At 35.6% G+C, this 20,654-nt stretch overlaps 2 protein-coding genes, 1 non-coding gene and 1 pseudogene across 8 annotated transcripts; all 4 read right to left on the bottom strand.

Moving 5' to 3' along the window:
* Positions 1-5,950: 5,950 nt before the first annotated feature.
* LOC115720024 (probable RNA helicase SDE3) lies at positions 5,951-10,812 on the bottom strand (annotated as a pseudogene).
* Positions 6,592-6,752, bottom strand: LOC115721483 (U1 spliceosomal RNA). The gene has a single exon (XR_004012504.2). It is a non-coding gene; the product is annotated as a U1 spliceosomal RNA (small nuclear RNA).
* Positions 10,813-10,970: 158 nt separating the features above from the next.
* On the bottom strand, positions 10,971-13,512 carry LOC115721177 (uncharacterized). Of its 6 annotated transcripts, none has more exons than XM_061110460.1 (6): positions 13,358-13,512; positions 12,209-12,542; positions 11,965-12,113; positions 11,721-11,882; positions 11,346-11,461; positions 10,971-11,246 (listed from the first exon to the last, which is right to left on the bottom strand). In XM_061110460.1, exons 2-6 carry the CDS (start codon positions 12,438-12,440, stop codon positions 11,228-11,230), a joined length of 678 nt encoding a protein of 225 aa, XP_060966443.1. In that variant the 5' UTR covers positions 12,441-12,542; positions 13,358-13,512; the 3' UTR covers positions 10,971-11,227. The 6 variants fall into 6 exon arrangements, with proteins under 6 accessions (XP_060966443.1, XP_030506292.1, XP_060966444.1 ...); XM_030650432.2 differs by having other exon boundaries at positions 12,209-12,487; XM_061110461.1 differs by having other exon boundaries at positions 12,209-12,614; positions 13,358-13,497.
* A 2,642-nt stretch (positions 13,513-16,154) lies between these two features.
* Positions 16,155-20,250, bottom strand: LOC115719744 (uncharacterized). The gene is made up of 2 exons (XM_030648920.2): positions 17,618-20,250; positions 16,155-17,304 (listed from the first exon to the last, which is right to left on the bottom strand). Exons 1-2 carry the CDS (start codon positions 17,953-17,955, stop codon positions 16,650-16,652), a joined length of 993 nt encoding a protein of 330 aa, XP_030504780.2. The 5' UTR covers positions 17,956-20,250; the 3' UTR covers positions 16,155-16,649.
* Between the last annotated feature and the right edge of the window lie 404 nt (positions 20,251-20,654).

The following is a 20,654-nucleotide window of genomic DNA, read 5'->3' as shown; positions in this document are numbered from 1 at the left end:
TATTAGATCAATAATAGCATTATAAATATTAATAATAATTAAATATTTAATAAACATGCATGTACGTTATTTATAAAATATAATTAAACAAATTTTTTTAGATATATGTATATACATAATTTTTTATTAATTTTAGTAATATATCAAATTATAAATATTGACTTATGTATTTTTTTATTTAACTTTATGTATTTTTTTTAGAAAATTAATTAAAAATAATCGACATGTTAAAATCGTAAACATCTACGTTTATTTTTATTATATAATGTGAATATGATAATATTTTGTAAATATTTATAAAATTACATAGAATTGTGTAATTATGCTTTTTCACACATTTTTTGTAATATAATTAATTTACTTGTATATAATTGAAAATTGCCCTTATTTATTTGACATACTTTTTATAAAAAAGATATAGCGGCAAAACTATTTAAATTTTATATTTTTTAACACTTAACTACATATACTAATTTTTTGACGATAAAACCTACCAAACTCATATTCTGTTTTGCTCTTTACACTTTCGTCTAAAAATCTCATTTAAGTACCACACTGGACTGCCCCCGTGTACGCAAGTGTACACGTGGTACGTTTTCAGTGATCCACATAACATTAAAATTATTTTAAAATTTAAAAAGTAATTAAAAATTATAAAAAACAAAACAATAATTAAAAATATATTTTATTTTCTTTTTTTTCTTCTTCTTCTTTTCTCTCTCTCTCTCTCTCTCTCTCTCTCTCTCTCTCTCTCTCTCTCTCTCTCTCTCTCTCTCTCTCTCTCTCTCTCTTTCTTCCTCTTCCTCTCTTGATACTCTCTTTCTCTCTCTAATTTTCACATACAACATCGGCACCAGACCGGAGCCACCATCTTTGCCCCCCCACCTCAAGCAGAAACCCAAAATCCTTAAATATCGAAAATAAAAAAATCCCTAATCTCTTTGTCTCTCTTCCTCTCCCGATATACCTCTTTTTCTCTCTCTAGTTTTCACTCATGCAGCACTGGAACCGGACCGAAGCCACCATCTTCGGCCCCCTCTCACCTCAGGTGAATCTTAGGTCCCTTAAACCCTGAAAATCCCCAATCCTGAAGCTCGCCTCCCTCGCTCTCCCCTTCTCCTTTTGGCCCCAACCCCAAAAACCCAAAGGTCCCAAGTCGACGATGAGCAATTCACTATTAGGGGTTGGTGGTGCGGTGGAAACCCGATACCTCTTTTTGCAGATCTATTCTTTTTTTAGGGATTTGTTTCATTTTTTTTATTTGGAGAAATTTTGTTAGTGGTGGTTGTAATGGTAGTTGTTATATCCGAAATTTGGCTACACTTCGTAAGTGACATGTGTCTTGCAGTAGAATATGAACCACCTAGTATAATAATTTTATTTCATTTAAATGCAAGATAAGATAACTCGTTAACAAAGGTTTAATAGAAGATATTTATAACTCGCTGACTATAATAGTCTTAAGCGAGGTAAGGATAAAAGACTATTAAAACTTATATTGACGAGACACACACCTGCCTCGGAGTATACAGTCAAAGAAGATAATTCATTTATTCAAAGTAGAGTGAATACATACAAAGCAACCTCGGGTTACGAATAGCGAGACAGCCACCTCGCGATTCTAACTAAAGAGACTTGACGAGGTGGGCCATCTATTAACACTAAGCATTTTTTCTACATTAAGATAGACAATGATAATAACTCGAAGTTAAGCGAGATACAATTGTCCAAATCAGCATTAACCATCGATAAGGATAAGAGCAAAAAGCAGTTAAGCAGTTATCCAGTATTATCCCACATGCATTTAAATGAAACGTGAGAATTGTCCACGTTTCATGAATGGTTACATTTTAAACCGATCCCAATTGTAAATAACTGCCATCTTATATTCTTATAAGTAGGGGTAGATTCCACAGAAAAAGTGGACGGATATTTGGAGAGAAAAAGATTATCAATTGTATTTTGTATCCATTATTCAAAAAAAAATATCATAATAAGATAGACTCGTGGAGTATGCAGATTTAACTACAAAACTACGTAAAATTCCTGGAGTTATTTAATCATTTATTACTATTTCTGTGATATATTTATCACGTATAGGCTTATTATTTTTAGTTAACAAAAATCTACGTTAACAGTTTGGTGTTTTCATTGAGAGCCTTAGTGATAAAATTTAGAAAAAAATCCCTCCTTACAAACAGAAATCTATCCATGGCTGATAACAATCAAAACGATAGAAATCATCCTGAGGAAACTACACATCGCCTTGGGAAAGAGCCAATGAGTTCTCGAAGACCCCATACTTCCGGAACAACACGTTCAAGGAGAAATTATGGTGGTGACAATCAAAACCCAGAAGGGATGAACGAAAAAACCAATAATTTTGTAGGATATGTACCTAGAAGTGAGGATGCGTATGATCTAACTAGGTATGTACCATTAGTGGAATTGAAAAATAGACAACTCCGGCAACGCTTAGCCAAATCTAACCGACGAAATGCTTAGTTGGAAAGATAGGCTCCAGCAGCTAGGGCAATTCAAGGAACTAATACTCAAATTCAACCTGATCCTGGGGTAAGGAGACCACGAGGCAGACCTCGAGGTTCAAGAACCAGGAGACAGGAAGCAAATCAAGGAAATCCCCAAAACACCCAAGAAGAACAACCTGGGGGTACTAGGGATGTTCCAGTGGATGAACAACAAAATAATCAAGAGCGAGGTTGAGACGTGCCTTAAAGATCCCAAGGAACCAAGGGAATGAACATAATGATGTACTATAGGCTTCTCGCAGGAATGAGGACACGAGACAGCCCTGACCTAGGGAACAAGAAATCCCTCGTGATAACGAGAGAAATCATGGGACTCAACCTAGGATAGGTGGGCTGCCACCGAGACACCCTCAACATCCTTCTCGATCAGAGAGGGAAGGTTTATACACGTACCTAAATAGAGGACGCGTATCTAACCTCTTTCTAAGGAGAAGGCATGTACAAGACGGAGCAAGTTCTAGCTCAGGACACTCGAGGTCTCAAGGGCACAGTTGATCAGGAAGGCAAACACGAGAAAGAAGCAGACCTCGACGTTATGCTGATCAAGAAACATGAGCAATACGGAAAGCTATCAATCTGAGAGTTACTCAAAGATCAGATCTGTGAGCAATTATGAGCGAAGACAACATGATCTTCGTGAACATTTGAATCGAAGACAACCCGATCTTTGCAAGCGACTAAATCAGAATGCACTTGAGTTACGCCATCAACTTAATGCTAACCAATAGGAAGTGGACCCCATCCAGGTACAAATCATTGAGTTAGAGGATGAGTTTAGAAAATATCAGGATGGGAAACATGGGAAATTACCTAGTTATGACTCGGATGAGAAAACCGAGCCATTTCATCCTAATATTCTAAATTTTGAATTTCCTCAAGGATTCAAAAATCCACACATCTCATAAATATGATGGGACTACGAACCCAGTCACTCATCTGAATAACTTCAATACCATAATGCGAGCCAGCAACGTCTCGAATAATTTGTGGTGCATTTTATTCCCGACGTCTTTAACTGGGGCAACAAGTAGCTGGTTCGATAAGTTTACTCACCATTCGATAACATCTTGGGAACAGCTATCCAAAGACTTTAAGAAACAATTTCAAGCTGCTAGAGACAGCTGACCTGAAGCATCATCCCTAACTAACATAAAGCAGCAACCACACGAGTCACTTAAGGCTAACCTGAGTCGCTTCAGCACAACCGCTGCAAAGGTTAGAAATTTGAATGACAGTATTCAGCTTACTGCTCTTTAAGCAGATCACAACCGATCTTTCAACGGCTGGGGGCAAGGAAATTAGAAGGATATCTAATGCTTCAGGTTTTTAGAAGAGTAGCATTCCATTTAGATATCTTGGTGTGCCTATTTGTGCCAAGAAAATCTCTTCTCCTAAGTTTTCAATTCTAGTGGAGAAGATGATAGCCAGAATCAGAGTTTGGAGCACAAGGAATTTATCCTTTGATGGAAGAACAGTCCTAATTAACTCTGTGCTACTGACTATCCACATCTATTGGAGTCAAATACTCATTCTTCCAAAGAAAGCCATAAGAGAAATAGAGGGTCTATGCAGAAGCTTTCTATGGTTAGGACAATGTATCATGAATGGGCCAGGCAATATTGCTTGGGAAAAGCTTTGCAAGACTAAAAAAGCTGGAGGAATTGAATTCCTAGACATTACAAAATGGAATCAAGCTGCTGTGATGAAACATGTTTGGGCAATGGCTACAAAGAAGGACAATTTATGAGTGAAGTGGGTACATAGTGTGTATATTGCTCATGAAGATTGGTGGGGCTACAATGCCCCATCTCAAAGCAGCTGGTATTGGAGGAAACTAGTGAGCACCAAAGAGGTTGTCAAACTGATCATTTCACCTGCTCAATTTACTGTTAATGAATTCAAGATTGCCTATGTGTACAAGCTGCTAAAGCAAGAACAAGGGGACTTCCATGTTGGTAAACAGGTATGGAGTAGGCTCAATGTTCCAAAGCATAGTTTTTTGCTTTGAATTGCAGTACACAACAAACTGAAAACCAGAGATAGACTTCTGCAATTTCATATTACAGATGAAGCAACTTGTTTGCTGTGTAATGATGCAAAAGAATCTGTCCATCATATGTTTTTTGAGTTTAGGTTTTCTCAAACCTGCTTACAGCAGATGAAAGAGTGGCTGGATTGGAGAGCTCGAACTTAAAACCTGCAGAGCATTTTAAGGTGGATAGATATGGACAAAAAGACCAAATTCGAGAAGAGCTATTTCACTGTTGTGATTGCAGCACTGGTTTATAAAATTTGGTAGGCTCGAAACAAACTCTTTCGGAACTAAGAAAGCACTGAGTCAACTGTGCTGGTCCAAGAAGCTAAATGGCTAGTAAAAAACAGAATTGCTTGTGTAATGCCAAAATGTATAGACCAAAAAGATACAGAATGGTTTAGATTATTATAAGGGAAGTAATTGTATAGAAATACACATGCTCTTTGGTGAGCCATAGTTTGTACAAATGTGATTGTTTGCAATGCAAAGTCTGATTTATCAAAAAAAAAAAAAAAGAATTCATGTCTTGAGTTTTGAAATAACCCTTAACTAAAAAGAAACTACTCGAAATTAGACATTATAATAAAAATCATAATAAATAGTAAGAATTTAAGGAGAAGAAAAAGAACAATGATGTAGAACAATTGATGCTGCAATCTCTGTCTTCTTCTTGCTCTCTCTCTCTCTCTCTCTCTGAGTTTCTCTCTTAATTTTGTAGTTCAAAAGTTGCTAAAAATGAACCTTGAAATCATAAATACCCCTAAAAATATCACAGATTAAAAAAAAAAGATAAAAATTTGAAAACTAGCAGAAATCGCGTTCTCACCGCGGCCACGAGTTCCCCTCGCTGCAATGACAGCTTGCTGCCGAAATTTTTTTGTCTCGTGTTCAAATTAGTATTTTGGTCATAACTTCTTTAATACAAGTCATAATTGGACGATTCAAGTTGTTCTGGAAAGCTGGGAACGAGATCTACAACTTTCATGTTCAGTTTCAGGTGCAGTTCTGTCTTTAAAGTCGTCTAAATTTGCAATTAAGTTTTGTCTTGTAAAACTGAGCTCGCTGGCTTCCACTATTTTTTACCAAAATATGCTAACATCTCTCTAAATGACTCTAAATGCATGATTAATCTTTAAAACAGCCTAACAAATTATAATTTCACTAATCAATAATTTAAAGAATAAATTTAAGAATATTAATATATAAATTGGCTATATTTATAGGACAGAATATTGACTAAGCACTCATCAAAATGATTCATGTCTCCTAAAAAAAAATCTTGCTGATGTTCTCACAAAAGCTCTTTCTCCTAGTCTTTTTTCAGATATTGTCTCCAAGATGGTCTACAAAACTTGTACAATCTATCTTGAAGGAGAATATTAAGCTTAGAAATATACTCTATTTATCTTTCATTCTTAGAGTTAAATTCCTTTGCTTATATAAGGCACTGTATATTGTAAAATAAGTGCGTTTTTCTCATCCAGATAAATAAAAAATCTTTTTCCTAATATTATCTCATAAAAGCAAGATATGATAATTAAATATTTAATAAATTACTACTATATAATAAAAAATCTATACCAAAATATAAATAAATTTCTTCATTAATTAATTGTATATAAAGTTGTAAATTTTCCATTACTTTTTGTGTTAAATTTGCTATAAAACCTATAAACCATATAATAGAAATAGGTGTAACCTCATAGCACAAAATACAAGACTAGTGCTAATAAAATAGTAGTAGCACCTCATATTCATAACTCCCTCATCTTATCTTTCACACTAGCGTTGAAGTTTGTTATCATTATTTTTAAAATACTTCAACTTGTATATTTAGATTTTAAACTATACCTTACCCCCGTGTCTTATATTCTAGTTTTTATATGAATAATAGTTTCATTTTTCTTCGTTCAACAATGACGCCCGTAGAACTTGTAGTCGTACTACAGAAATTTAGTCCTACACTGCTATTCATATACATGAACACAAAATTGAAAGACTAAATTGAGAGGGGCTGCGCGAACGCAGGCCCCCACTAGAACAAATTATGACGTTGACTCTCCCACTTGGGGAGACCATAGGGAGGCACCTCTCCTAAGTGCAATGGAAACCACCAGCCTAGGCCATAGGCCTTATTGATCGCCTATTGACCCCGTCCAGGTAAGTAAGTAATATTGGTTATTCACTATGTACTTATAGTCATACTGACCCTCTACTTTTCATAAACATTTCATGTGGGACTGACAAGCTTAATGTGATATGTGTCTAACACTATAACGATGATAACTATGAAATTTGTCAAACCGGTCCAGACTTAATTCATTTAAGATCATTGGACATGTTTTGAGAGCACAAACAGAGTAAATACTGTAGAAAGCCTCCATGTGACTATGTTAATGTACTCAACATAAATAGACACATATAATAGCTTCAGGACTGTGTAGTTATAAGATCTGTACCAAACCATCTGAAATTTTTTCTTATTAAAATTATTTATCCTAAGCTTTACAATAAGAAGGATTCTCAAACCCATTGCTCAGGTTCAGGTTTCTCCTATCGACCATACTCTTCCTCTTCAAGGTCTTGTGCTAACCATTCAGGCAGAGGACAACCCTGGTAAGAGTTGTTATCAGAACAATGCCTTAAAAGCATGTCCCAATAGGGGTCCTGCCAGAAAAAAAAAAAAAATTACAGCAGTTAACATTTAATTACACGAGTGGTTAGTGTATCAAAGTTCATATGCATGCTCATGGAGCCAAAAAGTTGCACCATTAGATCAGTTGAGTCAAATAGTACAATGTTATCCAATGGTAAAAAAACTTGAAAGCATAACAGCAACTGATATTGAAGTACCTTACAAACTACATGTGGATTCCCAAAAATGATAAGCAATGATCTAGCGCGAGTAATAGCAACATTAAATCTCCTTGGGTTGCTAAGAAATCCCAGACTGAAAATTTTGTCAAACTCATTGTGTTTGACAGTGGATCTTACAGTGGATACAATTATAATCTCTCTCTCTCTCTTGTCCCTAAAATTGTTCTAAACTTCCTACTTTGATATCTTGCATTTCCCATGTTTCAAGTATTTTTTTGATCTTCACTACTTTCTGGTAGTATGGTGTAATCACCTCAAAATTTGTCTTATTTAATTCTGTAACGGCAACTAGCTTTCTGATTATCTCAGCAACTTTGCTTGCCTCAATTTGGTTGAACCAAGACGGGTTACTACTGCCTTCCCTCTCATCACATCCTTGAATGCCAACAAGTATTACGTTTGTTTGGCAGGAAGTCAACTTGAGAATATTTGGAGGAAGAGTTATCTTCTTTACATGGAAGTAGCTCATCATTATAAAAGAGCTTTTAAGGGAGGTCTAGAATGGTTGGATGACCAGGGACGGACCCACTTTTATTAATGTGGGGACTATAGCCCCACTAACAAAATACTGTATTTTGAAAAATTAAATATAATTTTTTTAATTTGATAATTATAGATCAAAATAGTAGAAAAAAATCTCACAAAATTAAATAAATTTAATAAGAGTAATTATAATATAAGTATAAATATTTTTTAATGATAAATAAGCCCCACAAAGTAAAATTTTTAGGTCCGTCACTGTGGATGACACCTGTAGTTCCTAACCAATTTGATCACAAATGATTCATCTTCATTATAATAATGTTTACAATCAAATAACCTTTCTAGATAAAATTTCCCTAGGCCATAAGCTACTGCATCTTGTGAATACACAACCGGACCTAATTGCTTTGGATCTCCTGCTAGAACAACAATTGTTTCACTTCTACAAAGATTAGCCTAATTTCTGGCTCTGAAGCTTGGCCAACTTCATCTAGGAATATGGGAGGAAAATGACCATGCTTAACCCCCTTCTACATGAAGAAGGGAAGTACTCATATAAGTGGAAATTATGATCCTGTAAAGCAGCAAGGCATTGAGAGGAGGACATCTGAAAACAATGTCCTGAGAATAGCAGTAACGTAGATAATCTGGCCGTAGATTGCCGTAAGGTCGGCTTGTAGCATTTAGCCTAAATATCTCGGTTTCTTTCACCCTTATGACATTATTGCTAATGATCTTATCTAGTATATGATCAGCAACACTGTTTGAAGCAGCACAAACAAGTATCTTAGCATTTTTTTTTTCATTATTTGTAAGATAGCTTCCACTATAGTCTTTGTTTTACCTGTGCCTGGAGGACCGTATATCACAAAGGAAGGAGCACCATTGCAACCAAGGATCATTTCAACAGAATGTACCTGCTCTTTATTGAGACTAGAGATAACTTGCACAGATGGGGCTACTCTTTCTTTTGGTTGATTGAGATGGGAAAAGAAGATCGGCATCTAAATCAACCGCTTAATTATAATAATCCCATGCAATCGTATCCATAAATTGCATAATTTTGTCTTATAAAAAAAAAGGTTTTAAGTTTGATCAAGATGAAAAAGTAGTCGAATGTCATCGTTGAATCTAATTCACTTGTTTCAGTTCAGGCTATTTAAAAGTCTTTATCTTTGCCTTCTATTTTTGATCTTATAATTTCTAATTGTAAACGTTTATTAAACTGGTTGGTTAATGTGTTTGTTTCTTTTATTACGTGATCTACTAACAAAACCACTCATTATCATGCTTGCGTTTCTTGTTCTTGGTCAGATTGTATGTTGAATGTCAACAATATTCCTAGTGCAGTACATTCTTGTATAATGGCTTTAGCTATTATAAGATAATGAAATTTCCACCTTTCATTCAAAAAAAAAAATTGCATAATTTTCATGTCTGTGCTAATTCTCTTGTGTACCTCTTTTGGTCACACAACAAGAGCACACTCCATTAATGCTAAGCATTGAATTAAGGTGGCGTTTGGTTGAGAGGAATAAAAATATAGAAATAGGAATGGAATAAAATTTAAAATGCATAAAAAAAAAATTGATAAAAAAATCATTAAATTTTTTCTCTTGTTAAATTAGAATGATCTTTCCTTCTTTTTCAAAATGGAATAGTCATTCTACCAAAATGGAGGAAAGAACATTCCATTAGAATGTCATTCCAATACTTTAAAATGCAACCAAACAAAGGAATAGAATGAAGAAAATTGTTTCCTTTCTATTCCATTCTATTTCATTACCTCCAACCAAATCACACCTAAATTCAGCAGAATCAATGATGACACTTCTTCTTTAACCAAAATAAAAGGTCTTAAATCCTTTTGTGAGCTAAAAATAGAAAAGTGATAAGTGGTATACACTCTACATTCTCTCTTTTTTTCAACTTTTAATTATTTCACCGAAATTTCTTAGAACTGTTTGTTTCAAAATGATAGTATCTATCCTAAGCATAATCAGTGAAGAGAACTAATAAAGCATAACTTCAGAAATTCTGCTGTGCATTAAAGCTATAAGCCATAAGCAGGAAACATATCAAGGTGACAATTTTGTCATAATGGGTTTGTTTGCTTAGAAAGTCTGCTCTGCATTATATATTGATATGATTTTCTTTAAAGAAGATGAAAGAAACAGTGCATTTTTATGTTTAACTAATGCATATGCATGTAAGAGAAAGAGACATCTGTTTTGTTCATTTCCTCACTGCTTTGAGAATTTTAAATCACTCATATAAGGGAGAAAATATTGTACTTTTGGCCACTTGGGCAAACCAAAGAGCTTCCTATTTCCAAAGATAATACTATTAGTTTACATTTGATTTCAGAAGAACAAATTACTGCGTTTTTTCTCTTAAACAGGATGGCTAATATGAGAGTTTAGCAGTCTTCGTAATCCACCATTAGAGGTTGAATGAAATACAAACTGATTCTTCAAGTTTTGTAAATGTAATGTATGAGAATATATAATAATTAAATTCTATTACCTTCCATAGCAAGCATATATCAAGAATTATAAAATGTAGAAACTATGTCCTGGGCACAAGTAAAAGGCAGAAGTTAGAGTCTTTCACTGTTCCCATCTTTTACTTTGATAACCATACACAATTCTGAGCCAGACACTTGCTTTTAATTTTCTAGTGTATCCTACTATTTATGTTATCACTCTATGCAAAAATCATCAATATGATAATAACATACTGAATCAGATTGGATTTTCAATTTGATAGATGCAATCATTAGGAAATCATGAACCTCAATTCAAAACTATGAAGAATGGAATATGACCAACACGTACATACTAAACAGAATAGCTAAACAATTTTAGGAAATGATACCTTAAAATCAAATTGTAAAGCTCTTTTCAGGAAAAATGGCTGGTTCGTTGCAGTAGTGTCACAACCGGGTACTGCCAAAAGAGAACCGCCACACAATGTGGAAGAACTATAGATGGCTCGTGATTTTTTTTTCCGAGAGGAAAAGCAAGTACTTAAAAATCTGGCAATTGAGCATTTATTCTTAAACAAGCTTCACATAGTTTTATTACAAAATGAAGGTAGAAAGGAGAAGTAACAATCCTAGGTGTTAAGCAATTCTGACCATCTAGTCACAAAACTGCTTAGGGAAAATGGGTTCGCTCCTATCTGAGATCTTAAAGGTTGATTCTAGGAGTTCCAGGCATTTATCAAAATCTCCATTTCATGCTTGTTAATGTAAGAAACTTTTAAAGAGCAGTAAACATCTTCAATTCTCCCCGCAGCACCTTTTGATAAGAAAAAATGAAATGAATAGACCAAGAAAAACAAGCACATGAAACAATAAGCTGTTGGATTTAAAAGGCTACATAATAACAGAAAAGTACCTTTTATATCTCTTTTTAGAGCCACATGGGCAAAGCGCATTCCTACTTATTTGACCATTCTTGGCCAAATTAGACTTGGCAATATCTAATGGTGTAGATCCCATCAGTTTTTGCACCTGAAATCAATAGAATACAAAATAATAAATAGTTGAGATAATGAGAAGAAGTTCAGTTCACTTCATTTCCAAATAAGTATTAAGAAACTAAAAAACGTAATGATTTCACCATAAATTCCCAACGTTCATATCTTCTATAATATGAGATATAGCACAACACAACCACAATGCACATATATATGTACAAGTGCAAAACATAAAAAATGTGATAAATAAAACTAAAGAGTAGCAGAATTTCATAGGTCAAGATAAGTGATACCTCAGCAAGACTCTTTGGCATTGGTTTCCCTTCTTTTTGTAAGCTTTCTATCTTCCTTTGTGCTTCTTTAGCCCATGTAAACTTTGCCAGAGCATTCTCAACATCTGTAATTGTGCAATTACAAAGTTTTGCTGCCTCTTTCTTATGACTGAGTTGGAGATTCTACAAAACATAAGGTCTATATAACTACACCAATATCACAGTACATGAAATTTGAGAAATTACATTAGTACGGAATTAATACATCGCCAGTGGGATCAAACCCTCCAAGACATCGAATTACAGCTTCTTGTTTCTCAAAAGCCTCAGCAAATGTCGCTTCACTGCTTCTACCTACTATATATTGCTTGAAGGCCCCTACTTTTCTTGTTTTACTCAACTCTTCCGCAAAACCTTTGATTAAACAAGTAAATAATAAATTGATTATCAAAAGTAAAAGTGGCAGAGAAATAAAAGTAAATTGTTGGAAGAATCAGGCAAGGGCATACGGAGAAGAGTGAATGACTCGGAGCTGATTTGAGCTTCTCCTTCAGAACCCTTTTGGCCGGTGAAGACCCCTTTGATCTTGTTCACCCATGAACTTTGTAGCTGCGCTGTTGAGAATATTGATCGATACTGTGATGGAACAAACTGAGATCCATGGTGGCAGAAGCAAGATAGAGAAAAAATAATTTCAGAATTTTTCTTGCACAAAGTGTTGCCAATGATTTGTGAATACATTCTGGGATTTTTGCATGGAATGAAGCTGACCCACTGTAGTGCTTGTCCTACCAACCAATTAAGAGCAAGTACCAATCATAGATGGCCTCACCAAAGAACTTTCTACAAAACCAATATATTATTCTCCTAATGTATTGAAATCCTCTAAAGCATTTTCACAAATTAAGTTGAGCACTGCATTAGGAGAAAGAAAGAAAGAAAGAAAGAAATGGAACAGAGTTATGTTCATCCACATTCCATACCTTATTCTCAGTAAAAACCTGAGTACTAGCACAATATCTCACTATTAATTTAAATAAACTTAACAAACCAATGAAATTTTATGCTGCAAGGTTTATGCAAACTCGACAGTGCAAGGCAAGAATATGCATAACATTAACCGACCAAAAGCGACATGAAATGAGAGAAACAATTCAAAACAAGCAAATAAATCAAATATGAAAACCAATTCAAACACAAACCAATCACTCAGAAGCAAAAGCTATTCTTCCCCGGTGCATTTCCTAATCAAACATACCACATTAACATGTTTCACACAATGAAGGTTCAAAGGAAGGAAGTCAAACTTCACCTCCTAAAATAATTCAACCACAAATAGAGTATTGATCCTGAGTCAGAGATTAAAATTTAACAGCTTACTAAGCTAACAATGAACATACACACACCCATATAATAATAATAAAAAATAAAATAAAAAAACCAGATGAAGAGGGCATCAACAAAGGTTTGTTCTAGTATTAGTGCTTTAGTGTTGAAGTTCAGTCAGATGGGTATAACTTATTTGTCCCAACAGCCATTGCATAAACAGGTTAGATAAAATTGGACCAAGGTAGACTATATATACACTCAAAACCCAGATAGTAATAGGAATAGGTCATTGAAAATATGGGCTGGTGCAGAAAGAAGTGAATACTCACCGGAGAAGATGGCCACGGCAGCGGTTAGGTCGAAGGTGGAGAAACAAATAAGAGAGACGAGAGGGGACTCGCTCGCTCCTAGGGGCGGTGCAGTGGAAGACTGATCTGAGATCCAAACGACAACATTTTAGCTAGGTTGATGGTTTATAATATTTGAAGAAAACGACAATGGAACAACAGAGGAACACGTACTGCAAAACCTTCACATGTTTTGAAAACGACATCGAATTAATGAAAACGGAATGAAATCCATGGTGTACTTTTTTTTCTTTTAAAGATGAAATTTCATTAAGGTTAAAAGGGCCAAAACCCAATCGGTCAAGCAAAAAAGTCCACAAATCTCACAAAGAGATGACCAAATAAATAATTAACCACACTTATTACAATTTATATCGTAACAAATGCTCTAAACCAGCAAAAAAAGAAAAAATCCTACAAAACAATTAAAACTAGCGTCACAAAAGACATAAACAACCATAATAATTAATATTTGTGTTTCCGAATAAGTAACATGTGTACTTTTAAAGTTTCAAAATTAATTAAGATGGGCCTATTCACATGCCCAATTAAGTCCGTAAATAAACCCGGGACGAAGTCCAACTGTGACTCTAAATTAAATCTCACACTAACCCTAATCCCTACAAGATTAGACTTTTGGACTCAGAAGAGATTCTCGTCCAGAGAAGGAAGGGATTAAGTGAACATACCCGGATACCTTCATGTGGTAATTTGGAATGGGCAGTCGAAAAAATGCCCAAGTGTTATCCTATGTGGCATCCTTCTAGCACCAAATCCCACAGAACCAGGGGCTTGTCCCAAACTTGGGAAGGGCGCACATCACAAAATATACTTTTTTTGTCTAATGCCCACTATCTTGACATGTATTGTACATTGCCGACAACTCACATTCACATGTCACCATCAAATGGTACAATTCCGTACAAACGATGGTTATCTCACAAATTGGACCTCACCTGACCGGTCTAATGTCAATATAATGATGTATTTTACCTCATTAATGAACTTATTTCAAGATACAAAATCCTAACGAGTCTGGATTTACTTGAAAACTTGGTTTCAGCCTATAAATAGGACCTTACTCCTTGCAAAGGGTTACAAATTTTGGCTAGAAATTCTACTGAAATTTGACAAGAACACTTGTGTAAAATACTCCATAGCTAGAGAGTTTCAATAATATTCACTCGTGAACTAAGAATCTTTAACACCCCAACTACGTAAAAATCATCTTCTTATTTATTACTTAAGTGTTTTTCCTTAGCTTAATCTTTTGTTGATTCAGTTTTCAAAAATCACAGTAAACAATAACAAATAAATAAATAAAACACAAACAAATAAAGTAAACAAAATAAAAAATACACATCAACGAATCACCCCACCTACAATTAGAAATTTGAGGGAGTCTTAGCACCGAATAGTAACATGGCGAACATGGAACAAGAAACACAACTGTTAAAACCTGACAATAAAACTCATACAACCTCTCAAAATGCTCAAAAAGGTGAAAGGGAAGCAACATCATGACAAGAGTTGTACATCTGATTGGGTAAACCCATTTTCATCCTCAACGTCAACAAAACTCTGTGAGCTGAAGAAAGACCCTATGCACCGAAGCCAGAATGTCATACTAAGAACCACTGGAAAAACAACCAAAAAAAAAAGGAATACAATGGGACAATCCAAGCTCCAAACTCCATCGAAGATTGACCAACATCAAAACTCAACCATCAGGCCGCCAATAGAGAGGAGGAAAGTGTGAAACCACCACCACTAACACCAATCAGACCGATGTCCCAAATGTTGGTGACCACCACCAATGCCTGCCAATACCACACGCAACCTCATCCAGAACCATTGAACTTGAGAAAACAGTTGTAAGATCCCAAAATGTGTGCTATCGACCACAGAACCCACCTTCAAAGCTCGAACCACCACCTGCTAGCGCTTAAAACTCTAGACCGATCAACCACCAACGAACCTACTCCACCACCTCACAATGCACCCAGGTAAGCATCAAGTCTCCTCGGTCAGGGAAAGACCAATGACGACCTCCCTAATCGAGAGGGACGAGAAGAACAAAAGAAAAACCTTAGGAAGATAAGGCAAAAGAATCGTCTTGAGAGAGGGGAGAGAGAAGAAAATCCATTGAAATAGTTTAGTTTTACATTATTTATCTCCAAAATAAAGACTGTGATCACTTACATTGCACAATATATTATCAGCTTAAGTAAATTTAAACTAGATTGTCCCGTATGGGAACAAATGCGAAAATATTAAGTCATTTATAAATTCATGTGTTATTATAATGGTAAATTATAACCTCATGATTTTTGTCACAAATCTGATTCGATGGATTGCACCAAATCATTTATTAATTGGAATGGACTTTGAAGATTAATTGAATTAGATTAGATGATTTTTTTTTAAGTTTAATTACTAATTGAATTAAATCAAGTGAGTATAAAACGTAAAATTGGATGGGATGTTTACTTCTACTCTGTATACCTTACCTGTTTGTATTTTTGACATTATACTATATTTTTCATAAAGTTTTTATGATTTTTTGGTTAATTATCCCCTTTTTTTCATACCTATATTTGTGCAAATAACACCCTTTTTCTCATTAAAAATAAATGATATAATTTAGAATATGAAATGCCTGAGTAATTTTATAACATTATTGTGAAGTTCCTTCTCACAGTAACCTTTCACCAGTAACTAATTAGCACGCCATTCATCAGTAATTTCGTGTTCTTTCTTTTAAAAGTACATTTCATGTATATTAATCGATATGTTTATTTGATCTTTAGCTAAATAATACACATGAAAAGTTGCACATTATATAATCATAGCTTATTTTCCAAAAGAAAAAAAATCTGCTACAGCAACTATCTCACTCAATACAGTTCACACAATGTTACAATAAATAAATCTAAGCAAAAATTATCCGATTTACATTCATAACTTAAACAATATCATTTTCCTAATCCAACCACAAACAAACAGAAAGCAGAGTCTCACTTCACTAGTTTACAAATTCTGTGCAAACTAGTGTTGCATCAAGAGAATGTGCTGCTAAATTCTGAGCTGCTTCTCTTTCAAATACAATTACCACCAGGAGCCTTTAAAAAAAATGTGGTAACAGCTACCAATGGCACTGCAGCAAGAGCAAGGCAAAGGAAAACATCTATTCATAGCTTTCTGTTTGATCTTTCTAATGAGGATCCAGGTTCCACAATTCCACAACTAAATTAAGGAATATGTTATCGAAACTCTAAGTCTTGAACCGCCTAAACCCGAACCAGATTTCATAGTGATTGAAAAGCAGGCTATCATGTGTAAACTTCCCAAGATATTCAAGCCCCAAACTAGAGAGCCTCTTGGTACACTCTTCTCCCCCTAAACGTGAACAAAACTTAACATTATGGGACACGAAGATGCGCCCATCATGGGGTTTCAGCTTACTTGCTAATCTCTCTAGCCCAACCCAAACAAGCTTATCAGGCATGTGGAGAAACACAGCACTAGCATAGATCAAATCATAGACAACTCCTGAGCCAAACTTACTGAAATCCATATCCTCGCCTCTCACAATCAAAGGGCGCTTATGCAATAGACCTTGGGAAGGAAGCTCATACCTAAAAGCAGCCATTAATGACAACTCGTCTCTTTCAAGGCAGTGGAAGTGTTCAGGTTTGAGATACCGTATAAAATGCAACCCAACTCGAAGGGTGCCACAACCAATCTCTAGAACACGCGAGTTGGGTCTGAGGTGGGAAGACTCAGCAAGAAACTCAAACACATCTCGGCCCCCTGCCCATGGCTCACCATAGTTGCTATGGTGCTCTTCAACAAGGAGCCCACCAGGGCATGGAAGTGCAGTGTGGTTGTTTGATTCTTGTCCTTCATAGTGAGAAATTCCCTTGTAACTGTAATTAAAACAAGAAAAAAAGGAAAACTTTAGTTCAATTTTAAAGAAAACAAACCAAACAGTTCGATATATAGCAGCATGAAACAAAAATTAGTACAGAAAAAAATGCAATTATTCAAAATTTTGTTGCGCTTAAAGAAATCAAAACTAGCCACAGCAGAGTTCGAATTTAAAGATTCAAAATCTCAAACGCACAAATCAATAAATGACACAATAAAAAGATAAACAAATCTACATATTCGAATTTCAAACTGACAGGGGGCTCAAATGCAAATAATGTACACATAGGGAAAGGAGAGGAGATTACGAACTTTATGAGATCTTGAAGCTGTTCAGCTCTAGTGCGAGGGTTAATACCCTTTCGAAGCACATTGTCCTGCATATGCAACCCATTGATTCGGATCTGATCTTTCACCCACTCCACATCATCCTTGCTCGTAGATATCCGCTCCGCCACCGAAAAGGCGGCGTTTTCAACAGCGCTCTCGATCACTGGGGTTCGAACAGTGCCCACGGCGGAAGAACAATCGCAGGAGGATGAGGAGAGAGACAACAAAAGAAAGAGAATAGCGGTGGCTGAGGCTGCCAGAACTAGCACCGGTACCGTGATGACTATGCCCTTGGACAGCGGAGACGACGACAGAGCCATCTGAATATGATTGAAATCTGTGGTGTCCGACTGAAACTCGGAAGCCTTGTAGTTCTTTCAACTATTAAGAGTGTCAATTTGTGTAAATAATAGTAAACATAGTGTCGGATTAACTAAAACTTTCCAAAACGATGTCGTTTACGTGATTCATTGCTATTTTTTTATTGGTTGGGCAAGAAATGTGCTGTCGGAATGTCGTTTTGGGGAATGTGCGAGTGTTGTTGTGATTGGTAACTTGAGAGTTAAGTCTGTGCAATCATAGTAAAAGAAACATTAACTAAAAAAACAAAGAGACAATGCTTGTTGTTGAAGAAATATATGTAAATGTAATGAGATATATACTGATATTGATATAAGTCAAATAAGCAAGCAGAATAGAACAAAGGGAGAAAACTTTGAAACTCACGAAGCCTCGGAGATGACAAAGGAGGGTTAAAAGAAAGTTAGGGTGAATTTCGGATAAGAGAAGAAAAAGATATTGGAGGAATCAATGGGGATTGGAGAAGAAGAGGATATGCAATGGGTTTTCTGTAGAGTGAGATCGTGATTTGAGGGAAAATCGGCGGTTTAGTATGAAAACGTATAATTGGGAGATAAGAGTTGTTAAAAAAGAATGAAGAAAAATAAGTGTGCTAAAAATGTAATTGAAGTTGCTACTACACCTAATTTCAAATGAAGTTAATATCCCTATCTCTGCTTCCAACGGGATACCTGGAGTTTCTCACCCTACGTTTCTTCACCCAATTGAATCCTCTCACCCCATTGTTTCTTTTTTTATAAACCCTAACAATACCTGGAATGTTGCAAAGCTTCAACATTATCTTCCCGTGTATCAGGTTAAAACTGTCCTTCAAATCCCTCTGGATCCCAATCCTGTAGACACTCTCATTTGGGGTCTTCATCATTCTGGCATTCTCACTGTCAATTCAGCGTACCACCTTGCTTCCTCTTCCGCAAACTTTGACTCTCCCTCCTCCTCTGATCCTAACCCTCTTAAGCATTGGTGGAAAACCCTTTGGACACTCCCTCTCCCACCAAAAATCACGCATTTTACTTGGAAAGCGTTTAACCACATTTTACCTCGTGCTCTAAATCTGTTTCACAAGAAAGTCCTTCAAAACCCCTATTGTCACTTCTGTGGAGGCAGACTGGAATCGGTAACTCATGCACTTATTGATCGTCACCGAGCTAGTACTGTTTGGAAGCATTCTAAGTTTCATTCTTTTCATACAGAGAATCGAATCGACGGCATGATATTAGAGAGTTCTACCTTCAAGGCATTCATTTAATACCTACAAAGGATCTCCCTCTTTTTGTTAGTTTAATTTGGCAAATTTGGAATACCATAAACTCTTTGTTGTTTCAAAGGTCTTATGTTTCTAACAATGTGCAAGAGTTTGTTTTAAATTATTTACAGGAATATAAGGAGGCCCAAAAAATTCATAGTGCAATGTCTCCTTCTTCCAATTCTGCCCATCAGAGTTCTATCACTACCCACACAATCTCTGACAGAATGGGGGACGATAGCACAACTTTGTTTGTAGATGCTGCATTGGATCAAGAAAACTGTGTCACATGTTTTGGTTTTGTTTTCAAGAAAGGACCCAATCAAATAGTAGCTTCGACAATGGCTCATAAACTAGGAGCATCTACACCAATCTTTGCGGAAGGTCAAGCCCTTTTAGAAGGTCTATCCTGGTGTGTTTCATCTCAGTTGAAGCCGGACTTGATTTTCACAGACTGTCTAAACCTTGCCTCCAAAGTTACTGGGACATGGCAGGATCAATCGCTCTTTCAAGCCTCGTTTCGTTGATCAGGCTTTCCATCTCCAACTTCCCTGGTGTCTCCTTGCAGCATTTGCCTCGACAACTCAATGTCCAAGCACACTCCCTTGCCAAGGATGCTATCAGGCTGCAAGTGGATGGCTAAGAGGAGCTCCTCTTGCTCCTTTGGTGGCTGCTGCTTTTTCGTGTTATTTCTTGCAACTCTTTTTCAAAAAAAAAATGAAGTTAATATTTCTTATCTTAAACAGAATATAATTAATTTAAATTCAAAACAATAGACATTATATATTTATTTAACAAAACAATTATTTTTTTTTTCTATTTTTTTATTTTTTTGTCTGGAGAAAATAACTATTATTTTTTTTAAGGAGAAAACAATTATGGGCTTTTTAAATATCATTCAAATATAGATATTAGGTTTAAATAGTGTTCCATATATATTCACATAATTTGTTATTAAATTACTTTTATAAGTATATATACATGAGTGACTCAAGTTCCAGGACTGTTTTATTAGCCATTCTATAACACCATTTATTCATATAAGATACACAATGTCAAACATTGATCTCTATTAAGTCACTTATGTTGCATAATATATTGTATTCCGATTTTTGTTCACTTGACATGGCACCTTCACGTAGTAGAAAGCAAAAAATACATAGGAGACAAGTTAACACTAACTGGCCAAGTTAGTGTCGTACAACCTTCCATCTTTTAAGATTCTATGGTTGCACGGTAGACACTAACAAGAATAGCATGGAGACTTATTCTGAAGCAAGTTCATCCTGACATTAGAACCACCAGGCAAAAACAGAGATATACAAGCACTAGCAAGATCCTAATAAGATCTTTAGCTGGTTGTCCAAGGAAGACAACCCCATGCACCAAGCAACCTCAATATGGTTGGTCGGC

The sequence above is a fragment of the Cannabis sativa genome, chromosome 2, assembly GCF_029168945.1.
Source record: "Cannabis sativa cultivar Pink pepper isolate KNU-18-1 chromosome 2, ASM2916894v1, whole genome shotgun sequence".
NCBI classification, from domain to species: Eukaryota; Viridiplantae; Streptophyta; class Magnoliopsida; order Rosales; family Cannabaceae; genus Cannabis; species Cannabis sativa.
The sequence above is the reverse complement of the archived record's forward strand: the minus strand, read 5'-3'. Positions and strand labels throughout refer to the sequence as shown.

Bases quoted from the DNA above. Each gene is read 5' to 3' on its own strand.
- LOC115721177 (XM_061110457.1), bottom strand. From the start codon at position 12,440: ATGTATTCACAAATCATTGGCAACACTTTGTGCAAGAAAAATTCTGAA. The intron at 12,114-12,208 runs GTATGCCCTTGC...GTTTAATCAAAG, and splicing joins CGAGTCATTCACTCTTCTCC to GTTTTGCGGAAGAGTTGAGT. The intron at 11,462-11,720 runs GTATCACTTATC...TATTGATTTCAG, and splicing joins TGCCAAAGAGTCTTGCTGAG to GTGCAAAAACTGATGGGATC.
- LOC115719744 (XM_030648920.2), bottom strand. From the start codon at position 17,955: ATGGCTCTGTCGTCGTCTCCGCTGTCCAAGGGCATAGTCATCACGGTA. The intron at 17,305-17,617 runs GTTCGTAATCTC...TTTTAATTACAG, and splicing joins CAGCTTCAAGATCTCATAAA to TTACAAGGGAATTTCTCACT.